Source organism: Amphiprion ocellaris, chromosome 11 (genome assembly GCF_022539595.1).
Source record: "Amphiprion ocellaris isolate individual 3 ecotype Okinawa chromosome 11, ASM2253959v1, whole genome shotgun sequence".
NCBI classification, from domain to species: Eukaryota; Metazoa; Chordata; class Actinopteri; family Pomacentridae; genus Amphiprion; species Amphiprion ocellaris.
Genome location: NC_072776.1, coordinates 4,046,141 through 4,057,618, shown reverse-complemented (window position 1 = coordinate 4,057,618; position 11,478 = coordinate 4,046,141). Strand labels below are relative to the sequence as shown.

The 11,478-nt window shown below is 39.3% G+C and overlaps 2 protein-coding genes across 8 annotated transcripts in view; one reads left to right on the top strand and one right to left on the bottom strand.

Annotated features, from left to right (window-relative positions):
- The window catches only part of rpl8 (ribosomal protein L8), a 95,461-nt gene extending 91,049 nt beyond the window's left edge, over window positions 1-4,412 (top strand). Inside the window, exons 2-6 of the mRNA XM_055015586.1 lie at window positions 1,272-1,415; window positions 1,498-1,639; window positions 2,647-2,865; window positions 2,946-3,061; window positions 4,216-4,412. Of these exons, the coding sequence (XP_054871561.1) occupies window positions 1,278-1,415; window positions 1,498-1,639; window positions 2,647-2,865; window positions 2,946-3,061; window positions 4,216-4,374 (774 nt within the window). The 5' untranslated portion in view covers window positions 1,272-1,277 and the 3' untranslated portion in view covers window positions 4,375-4,412. The remainder of the gene's footprint in view (window positions 1-1,271; window positions 1,416-1,497; window positions 1,640-2,646; window positions 2,866-2,945; window positions 3,062-4,215) is intronic.
- A 3,159-nt stretch (window positions 4,413-7,571) lies between these two features.
- usp9 (ubiquitin specific peptidase 9) overlaps window positions 7,572-11,478 on the bottom strand; it is a 44,224-nt gene continuing 40,317 nt past the window's right edge. For all 7 annotated transcript variants that reach the window (XM_023288853.3, XM_023288850.3, XM_023288855.3 and 4 more), the window contains one exon: window positions 7,572-9,647. In XM_023288853.3, the coding sequence (XP_023144621.1) occupies window positions 9,411-9,647 (237 nt within the window). In that variant the 3' untranslated portion in view covers window positions 7,572-9,410. The remainder of the gene's footprint in view (window positions 9,648-11,478) is intronic.

Below are 11,478 nucleotides of genomic sequence, written 5' to 3'. Positions count from 1 at the left end.
ACTATTTAAATCGGCAGACTTGTGTTTTTGTAGTTTTTATGCGGTAATGTGTCGCTGCTCGGTGACATGGCGCACTAGCAGCGGTGTGTCAACAGCTAAAAGGCCGGCAGCCGCTGCACACAGGACGTGTTGAATTCAATGTGAGGGATTTAGAGAAGCCAGAGGTGATTTAAAATAGTAATAAACTGTCAAGTCTGACTGCTGGTTGCTGTGTGATGAACCTCAGACAGCTGCGAACCGTTACTTTAATACAGTAACAGCGGCTAGCATGCTAGGCTAACATTAGCTAGCAACTTGAGACGTTTTGTCAGGCTCTTGAGAAATAAATGTCCTCTTCTGTAGCATTTCAGACCTTTATGTGCTCGCAACGTGTCAGTTTCAGGTTGTTAAATATAAAAATGTGTTGAAACCAAACATCGGAGACTGTTCTATGAGCTAATATTCACATGTCAGACCAATAAATACTTGCTAAATATGCTAAAAGGTCGTTTTCACTTGCCTGCTACAGACAGTTTTGTTAGTTAAAAGATGCTTTGTGTCGGTTAAGAGCAGCTTGTGGGTCCAGATTGTGTAGATTTAATCATTTATGTATGAAACAGTGCTGAGAGGTTCTGCTAGAAGAATGTCAATGATTGATTTATCATGTTTATGATGTGATGCTTAGAATTAAAGATACTTAAGCGTTTCTTAACATTATCTAACTTTATTATATGTCATTATGGTCATTTTGAGATGATTTTATGTCCTGTTGTAGTTTCCTATAGTTTTGAGTCCTTTTGGAGTAATTTGTGTCTCTATATGGTCCTTTTTGTGTCATTTACAATCGTTTTGTGTTCATTAGATGTAATTTTGTATCTCCTTAAGCTAATTTTGTGTATCTGTTCTTGTGTCTGGAGAAATTTTGTGTCTTTTTCTGGTGCTTTTGCACGGTGTACTGCCATTTTGCGTATGTTCAGGGTCATTTTATCTCATTACCGTCATTTTATGTTGTTTTGTGTCCGTTAGAAATGATTTTGTGTCTCGTGGTAGTTTTCTGTGGTTCTTGGACCATTTAGAGTAATTTTGCATGTCTTTGTGGTGCTTTTTGCACATTTATAATCAACCGAAGTGTTACTTTTTAAGAATTGTGTTGCAGTATTTGTTAAACAGAAGTTCAGTTTGTACTTTTCCTTAAATCATTTGTCCCCATTGTTTGGTATTAAAGGTGTACGTTAAAGTATTAATTCTAGATTTCTAACTCTACCTGTCATTTTTTATTTTTTTTTTCCCAGTACACGATGGGACGTGTGATCAGGGGACAGAGAAAAGGTGCGGGCTCCGTGTTCAAAGCCCATGTCAAGCACAGAAAAGGTGCTGCTAGACTCCGTCACATTGACTTCGCTGAACGCCATGGTTACATCAAGGGGATTGTGAAGGTAACTGGTCGACTCTGACCCGTCGTAATCTTGCTGTTTTGGCGTGAAGCGGAGCTCTAACGTCGCTTTCCTGCCCTCTCAGGATATCATCCATGACCCCGGCCGTGGTGCTCCCCTGGCCAAAGTGGTCTTCCGTGACCCATACCGCTTCAAGAAGAGGACGGAGCTCTTTATCGCTGCTGAGGGCATCCACACTGGACAGTTCATCTACTGCGGCAAGAAGGGTAAGAGGCTGGATGGTGTACGCTAGCTCTTAGAGATGACTGTCGTCCAAATCAGGAGGTTTTTTTACGTAACTTTCTAAATTTGTGCACAAGTTGCTTGATCCTTAAGGGTCTCATTCACAGCTCTTCAGTACCGTAGTTGTGCTTCTTGTACTCAAACCAGACAACAGCCAGGTTTTATTTTTGTCCTCCCATCATCCATTAGCAACAGCATCAATTGAAAGTCACTCAATGAAAGCAGAGATCAGAGTGCCTAAAAATGAGACACTTCCTGAATGATTCCTTTGCTTGAGTCTTTGCTGGTGGAGTCGAATGATTTTTCACCTTCACACACACTTTATCTCCCATGTCGTGTGCAGTTAGTTTCCTTCCAGTATCACTCCAGCTGTCATTAAGGAAGGTAAAGAGTTTAGTGAATAATCTTTTACCTTAAGTATAAAGTTCAGTTTCAGTTGTGGAATCTCTGACATGTTTGGCTTCATTATTAAGTTTTGTAGACTAAAAAATGTCTTTGTTCCAGTTGGAATTGATTTATTGGAAAGCTTTTGACCCTGTCTTAAGGACAGTTTGAAGCAGAGTGTTGGAAGTTTTAATGGAACTCTTAGATGACTTTTCTAGCATCGATGAAGTGACTGGAAGTTTATTTAGACATGTAATTAACACGTTAAACTGGCAGCATGTTAGTTCATGATGTCTGATGAGAGCGGAGTAGTTCTGGCTGACATCTAGAAACGATTGTAGGGATTTCTTGGGGTCACTCGTGTTAATTCTGAATCCCAGAGCTCATCAGGATTTAAGCTTTATTTTTGAGCATTGTCGTGTCATTTTGCGGTATATTTAGCATCTTTCTGTTGGCTTGTTGTGCTCGTATGCCGTCTCACATTTCTTCACAGTGAGACTGTTGGATTACTACTAACAGCAGCGACGGTGCTTGTGATTGGGTTAAACTGGGATTATGTTGTTGGATTTAAGCATCTGAAGCTTGTGTCTCATCTTTCATCCCACAGCTCAGCTGAACATCGGTAACGTTCTGCCCGTCGGCACCATGCCTGAGGGAACCATCATCTGCTGCCTGGAGGAGAAGCCCGGAGACAGAGGCAAGCTGGCCCGCGCTTCTGGAAACTACGCCACCGTCATCTCCCACAACCCCGAGACCAAGAAGTCCAGAGTCAAGCTGCCCTCAGGCTCCAAGAAGGTCATCTCCTCGGCCAACAGAGCCGTCGTCGGTAGGAAGCCCTCATGTCTCCTCTCTGGAAGCTGCTTTCTGCTGTGAAACAGGCTGATTGGTTGATGTTCTGTGCTGCAGGTGTTGTTGCTGGTGGTGGTCGTATTGATAAGCCCATCCTGAAGGCTGGTCGTGCCTACCACAAGTACAAGGCCAAGAGGAACTGCTGGCCACGTGTCCGTGGTGTGGCCATGAATGTAAGTCAACCTGATTGGATGTTATCTGTGATGGCAAACAGGTAGAACAGCTCAGAGAACCAGGACAGGAAAAGCAGTTAGTGGTCACCATAGGATGTTGTCCTGATGGTGTTCTCCAAGGAGGTGGAGGTCAGGATGAATCTTCAGTTACTTGTCATTTATAGCTACTCACAGTGAGGAACAAACCCACATTTCACACATGAATCGGGTTTGTTGATTTCTGGTGTGTCAACTCCTGTTTACTAGAAGTTTGACATTTAAGCGTTATTTTAGATCTGTTTTGGGGGCTAATCAAAATTTTCCATGTTTATATTCTAAAATGTATTGTAGTATTTTCTTTAGGTATCATAAAGCAGCACTGCTGTAGCTTATAGGGGGAGTTATTTGAAAATTTGTGTTTGAGAAGAAAAAAGAAAGCCCCCCAAAATGTAATATACATAATCTGTAAAACCCAAATTTAGGAAAAAATACATAAATAATAAAAACTAGTAATAAAAAATTTAAAAATATTACATGTAAAACCCAAATATAGAAAAATTATGCAAAAATAATATATATTATAAATAACAAAAAAATCCTAAATATTTGATATATATCTAATCTGGAAAACCTAAATATAGAAAAAAATCTGCAAAAACATTTATTTGTACATAAATAATAAAATATATATAAATTAGTAAAACCCAATGATCCCTTACCTGCAGTTCCTGGATGTTTCTTTGACTAATTTTTCACTGCAAAAGAAAAAAACTAGAGTTAAGATTCTCTAATTATTTGACACACTAGTGTTACCAACACTGGAAGAAATGGTGGCTCTACACACTTGAGATATTTAACAATGTTAATAAATGTTTTTTGTGTCATGTCTGCTCTGTGTAAGCTGAGTCAGTTTCAGCCTCTCAGCTGCACAGAATAACGCAGAATTCTTTGTTTATTACAGAATTTGTTCAGAGCAAGTGGTTAATTTTTTGCAGATTGTTTCTTAGCTTCGATTTGGTTAATTTTCCAGACAATAACTGAACTTAACACAAGTCCAGCTGGTGGGTTCTGGGTGTTAGGAATGTTTTTTGTATCTCTGTGTATTGAGCTATGTTCCAATAAATAGATTTTTTTTGGTTCCTGGTACTAAAGCTGCCGTCTGTTTCTCCCTGCAGCCCGTTGAGCATCCCTTCGGTGGTGGTAACCATCAGCACATCGGCAAACCCTCAACAATCAGGAGGGACGCTCCTGCTGGTCGTAAGGTCGGTCTGATCGCTGCCCGTCGTACAGGCAGACTGCGTGGAACAAAGACCGTCCAGGAGAAGGAGAACTAGATCTGACTTTCTTGATAATAAAATATGTTCCAAAAGAATCTGCTCTCTGGACTTATTTCTGAGGAACAGAGATGGAATAAGGAGGTAAAGCTGTGGTTCTAACAGAACCACGTGGTCTGACCACGTCATTAAAACGGCACAACCTTACAGCAGATGCCCCCTAAACACTGCTCTGGAGCTAAAATCATTTCATTTATTAGATGCTTTTATCCAAAGCGACGTTCATGTGAGAGTAAAATGCCACACAAAAGATTAATTGATTTTAAGCTTATTTTAACTCTAAAACCCAGATATCGAAAAAATTTTGCTAAAATAACTAATAATTTAAAAATTTAAAAAAAAATCTATAATCTGTAAAACACAAATATAGAAAAAATTTGCAGATACAAATAATGAAAATTAATAATTAAAAAATACACATGTAATCTAAAACCCAAATATAAAAAAATGTCATCTGATATGTAAAACCCAAATATAAGGAAAAAATGGCAAAAATAATATATCAATAAATAAAAAATATTCAAAAAAATATATTAAATCTGTAAAATCAAAATATTAAAAAATATAAACAAAAAATAATTACAAAACATCTGTAAAGCACAAATATGGAAAAAATAGCAAAAATATGTTTAGATATAAATAATAAAAATAAATATATAAAATCTGTAAAACCCACATGTAGAAAAAATGCAAAGAATATATTTTCATATAAAAAAACTGAAAATTTATAAAAATATTCTATATATTGTACATCTATCATACATATATATATATATATATATATATATATATATATATATATATATATGCATATACAATCTAAAAAAAAGCTAAACAATATTCAGATATAAATAATAAAAATAAGAAAATGATGTATTTTTGTAACAGTGGGTTTTAGACGGTTAAAGCAGGGATATCAGTTTTACAGTAGAAAGTTTATTTCAGATTATTGTGGCTCAAATTGTCGAGCCAGTGGAGAGATAAAAGTAGAGAATAAAAGATGTTCTACATTTCATGTTTAATCTGACATTTTGGTCATTTGGCTTAAATTTACTGGATTACTCATTTAAGCTCATTTACTGATGATCCTCAACAAAACAACACTGTCTGGTTTTGGACTGTGACAACATAGTACTCAATATGAAAATGAAAGTGGTCCAACAAGACATTTTGGAATATTATTTTGACCTTCCTCATTTGTGTTGGACGATCTCCTGGTTTAGTTTTCACTATCTGGAGACAAAAGCTGGAAGTAATGAACAGTAAAAGTTACTATTGTAATAACGCATATTAGAGTCGATGCTGTTCTGTCTTTCATCAGCAAAAAACATCCTAGAAATACTCACATTTTTTGATATTCTTTTGGATCCTGTGCAGATGCTGTTGCAATAACCGCTTCAGAACACTAGAGGGAGCCTGAAGTCCGTCCTGAGAGAATGACTGAACCACAGCTTCACCTCACAGCAGAGTCCAAGGTTGTTTAAATCAATCCAACTGGACTTTAAGAAGGTTCCTTGAAGACGTTTCACCTCTCATCCAAGAGGCTTCTTCAGTTCTGGTGGTGGTTGATGTTGCCTCAGCTTATAACCTCTGTGAGGTGTGGTCAGTGTTATTCACATTCCGACGACCATTGCCAAGGTCCGTCTGGCTCCTCAACGATGGTCGTTGGGAGCCAGGGAGTGACAAAAGGGGTCGTTGAAATGCGAGTTTCACCGAGCCCTCGTATGCTAATGGTGGTTGTTAGCATGAGCCACTTCACCTGAGTCATTCTGCTGAGTAGTTCTTTTGGGACCTGATTCCCCCCCCCCCCCCCCCCCCCCCCCCCCCCCCCCCGTTCAGAGATGGCTTCTCCACTTTGACATGGATGGCTTCTTTCACGCGTCTCTCAAACCATCTGTCCTCCCTGTCCAAAATCTGAACATTGGTGTCCTGAAATGAGTGTCCCTCTTCCTTGAGGTGAAGGAAGACCGCCGAATCCTGTCCTGAGGAACTGGCTCTTCTGTGTTGAGCCATACGCTAGTCCAGTTGGATTGATTTAAACAACCTTAGATAACCATGACCTGGATGAATGAGAAACTACACAGACATCTCACAGCAGAGAACCACAGGTGTATCTGATTAAAACGGGTGTGCTGCATTCAGGTGATCAGGCTCCAGGTAGAGGACAGGAACTGTGCCAACGTCAGCAAAACTTTCCCCACCTGTTCTTTTCCTGCTGTGACAAGTCAAGTTTTCTGCTGTGTGAAAAAAGATCGAACTCATTAGACCAGATCAGACGTGACAGATCAATTAACTGATTATTTAACGGACAAAAAAAGGTGGTAAACAAACACGTTGCGGCTTCACATAGGTAAATATTCTGAGCCGTTGGAGCCACAAGCATCTAGAGCAGAGGTGTAAAACTCACTGTAGTTCGAATAAAGCGAAACACAACATGACAAAAATAAAACGAACACAAGCGAGGCAAAAAGGAAATACAAAACGACAAAAACATGACACAAAAGTCTGACAAAAAAACCATGACAGAATATTACAAAAATGAGACAAACGACACAAAAGTGACAAAAAATTAGACAAAACAGCTACAAAGCGACAAAAAAAGACAAACGACAAAAACGATTCACAAAACAACGTATGAAACAAAACACGACAAAAATCTGAAAAAAGAACACAAAACGATAAACTATGAGACAAAATCAGACAAAAGACCAAAACCAACAAAAAAAGAAAATATTACAAAAACCAGACACAAAATGACAAAAAATTAGACAAACGACACGAAAAACAAAGACAAAAAAATTGACAAAAAAAGGACAGAAATTAGAGACAAAAAAACAAAACGACAAAAACGAGAAACTGACAAAATGAGACAGAATCAACCAAAAAAAGATAAAATATCACAAAAATGAGACAAAATGACATAAGAACAATGAGCAATGTAGTATTTTACTTTATAATCAAAACAACTTGTCATGATCTAGAAATGATTTTAAATTTACAGTTTTACTAATTTACAATCTGCAGTTAATGTCTTCTCTGGAATTTTTACACTTTGAGGGCTGGATTGGACCCTCTGGAGGACCGGTTTTGTTCCGCGGGCCGCATGTTGGACACTCCTGATCTAGATTTTATCAGCTTGAGCTTCATGAAACTGACTCTTACTTTCTGGATGTCCGCAGTTAAAAATGAGACGCAGGCAAGATTCCATGTTCTTTATTTGCTAAGGGCGCAATGCTTTTTTTTTGTTATATTTCTGTGCACAAAAAACCTCACAAAGTGAAAGTCCACATCGCGACTGTAGCTCCAGAATTCAACGTCACACCATGGCCAAAACAAAAGTCGGCAAAAAACAGGGCGCAGAACTCTGTACAGTCAATATCTTCTTTAAAAATAACACAAGGACAAAAATGTTCCTCTTAAATCAAATTCTATTTTTAGTGAAATACAACAAAATAAATTCTATAAAATAAGAGCAAAATATTTAAATATAATACGGTGGGCAGAATATTTTCATTTGCAGGAGTATTTGGTATGTTTTAGACAAAAGAAAAAAAAATTCAAAAAATACACGCATTCAAGTTACCAATTAAATACAGTATTTACTGATGTTTACCTTTTACTCCTACAGAATTACAAGTTAGCTCGAGGTGCAACGTGACTAACCAGCCGCTATTCTTACGGTAAAACCCCGCTGTGGGACCGGCGAGGGTCTCGATGCCGCTCGGGTTCGTCCCGAACCGCAGCCAGACGCCCGACCGGACCGACGCCACGGCGGAGAGGAAGCCGATGGGCAACGAGTCTGTCTACGACTAGGCTCTACTGAAGAGACAGAAGCAAACCACACAGTCTATTAGACACCAGGGAGCCCAGTGCAGCGATTCTGTTGCATATGTGTTCATTTTTCAGAATTCCTATAGATGAAAGCTAAGCCGTCTAAACCCACCAAAAACTGACTGCCAAATGTGAAGTCGGAGGATTATAATGTGCAATTGAAAAGCCACTTATTCATACATTGGTTCAAAATATCGCCCTCGTTGTAGATAGGGTAGATGAGTAGAAAAAGAACAACAACGAAGAGAGAAAAAAAAAAAAACCTAAGGGTAACAACACCCCTCTGGAGATGTGGATTAAGAACAGCTTTTAGGTTGTTATGATCACAAGTCTTCCCTTGGGCTACACTATTCTGGTGAGAAGCCATGCTAAATGTTACAGCATATTAACTAGAGCTTCGAAAAGGATTGAATTAATTACCAGAACCAACAAAAAAAAGAAAAAAGAAATAAACAAAAAGAAAAAGAAAGGCAATGAGTTTCAGAACAATGTTGCATCACTGCTTTTTCACATCAACCAAACACCGTTAAAGTCCACCCAACCATTCCACATCTCACACGAAAACCAACCACAGCTCGTGAGTTGATCCGGCGTGGGTCGTAAGGTCGCCAAGGAGCTTAAGAAGAATAATAGAATTATGATAAGAACAGTTGAATGACCGGTAACCGTCCGATGGTAGAACAAACTTTACTGCTGAGCATGGGTGATAAAACAAAGAGGAGTTGTTGTCTTCTTACAGTTTTTTTTGGGGAATTTTTCTTATTTATAATATCCATTTTTGTTTTTCATATTATCTGCAACATCTCCCAACAGCAAACCACATGGAGTTATGCTACTGGGGGATCTGAACAGTCAGAAACATTAACATACTATGTACACCTTTTCGTCGTGTAGACAAGCGCGTCGACATCGTCAGCTCTGGCTAAATTTCACTTTTCTTTATTAGAACTCTTGTCGCTCCCAGCAGGCCCTTGTCACACGGTCAGGCAGCTCCAGGCCAGGGAAGAGCGCCTCCCACAGGCAGGCGGAGGGGGAGAGAAGTGGCCTGGAGAGGGGATGGGAGGCCTGGCTCTGCCCTGCCCTGGGGCCACAGAGAGGGACAGAGAGTTGAGGGGCCCGGCGAGGAGCTGGGCTGACCGGAGGATGAGAGGAAGGAGAGCGGGACGATGGAGGCTCGAGGCACAGCAGAGGGCAGGAGGGGAGGGTTACTCCTTAGGCGGGGCGGGCGCCGGGGTCGAGGCGGGGGCCGGGGCCGGGGCCACCTCCTCGGTGCCCTCCCAGTTCTCTTGTGCTCGCGGGCCCGGGCCGGGAGCGGGGCCGGGGCCAGGGGTGGGGGTCTGGGTCGGGCCCGGGGTCGGGGCCGAGGCGGGACCGGGACGCTGGGGGTTGTTCATGTGCTGAGCAGCCGGTCCGGTGTACGGCTGCCCATGGGGGTGGTTGTTCTGTTCAGGAGGACACAGGAGAGAAAAGTTCAACTGAAGATATGAAATACTTTAAAGGAACAAGCAGACATTTGTTTCAGGCAGGAGAGTCGGGAATATTTACAGTCAACAAACCCCACCACGACAATTTAGCATAATCATGACAGATATTTCTTTTTGGCAATATATCAGATTTTATATGGAAAATAACAAATTAAATCACTTTCCACTAAGTTACCCATTACAAAAACACCTCTCAAGGAAGTGTGTTAATTCCAGATCACATGACCTGCTCATTTTGTTTCTTTTTTGGTCATTTTCAGTCTGTTTTGTGGTTATTTTAGGGGTTTTTGTGGTCATTTTGTGGCTGTTTTGCAATTTTTTTTTAAAGTTATTTTGTGTGTTTCTCGTCATTTTGTGTCTTTATATGATAATTATCTCTCACTGAGGCATTTTGTGTTTTTCTGTGGTCATTTTGTGTCATTTTTTGACATTTTGTGCATTTTTGTGGTCATGTGTCTTTTTGTGGTTGTTTTGCGTGTCTGTACTCCTTTTGTTTCTTTTTTGTTCATTTCACTGTTTTGTAGACATTTTGAGCATTTTTGTGGTCATTTTGCACCCCTTTGAGTCCATTTTCACTCCATTTGTGGTAATTTTAGGTGTTTTGTGGTCATTTTGCAACTTTTTGTTTGTGTCTCTCATCATTTTGTATCTTTATATGATCATTTTGTGCCTCATTGAGTCAGTCAGAAGAGACTGGCCAGACTCCAAGGCTTTCTGAGTTATTTGATATAAAGTAGTGTGTGAGTCAAGTGTCAACCGGTTTACTATAATATCTTTCTCTAAAAATGCCATGTGGTGTTTGGTTATAGGCGGCCATGTTGATTTTAGGCCTGAAAACAGCAAAAATGTTGATACAAAAAGTCTCGCAGTTATATATTTACCCAGAGGCCTGAAACATCTTGTTGTTGACCCACAGAAGAATGAGATTTAGCAGGTTTTATTCCTCTGTGGCTCAATAACCATTAAAAACACATGAATGATTCACAGTGTTGTAATCTGGGCGCCATAGTTTCCTTTTAAGTCAGTGTTATTGTGATAAATATTGAAAAAAAAAAGATTGTGACATTTAGTTTTTCCTGCAATATATAAAAAAGTTACGAGATGACTAGAATTACTTCATTTAGAAATAATTACTCTGAATGATGCAAAAAAAAAAAAATTAGCCAAATATTCATATTTTGTAACACCGGTAAAGGCATCCAAAATATTTGTATTTCTTTGTATAGCGTTCAGATCTGACTTTGATCTTATTATACTAATAATATTTATTTTCACTACAATCTCTTGTAAATGAAATGTTTGGTGGCGTTAAAAGGACTTTGATTCGTGGATGACATTTCTTGCCAGATGGAGGAATCACGTTTTGTGGATTCTGGTAACCATTTTCAACTTTATTTTAATTTTTAAATCTAATAAATCTCCAGCGCTTCTCCTTTCTAGCAATGATTTAAAACTTTAATCAACGACTAAAAGCTTGGAAATATTTGGTTTATGGTGAAAATCGGTGCCACATTCGAAGCTAATGTTGGTTGAGAAGCTGCTGTAGCTGCGTTTTCACTCCTATTACAAAGTTTCGTGAAGAATCGCAAGGCTTTGTGCTTTCAAACGACGTATAATCTGATTCAGAACAAAGTCTCGGCCTGTTGAGTGTGAAGGGGTTAAACTAAAATGGAATTTGTCGGCTGCAGTGTTGTAATATCACAAATTCGCTAGAAACTCGAGCCTTCGGTTGCATGAGCACTCAGGCATGAAATAACACTTAGGGAAAATTATTTATCGCCATGGTTAC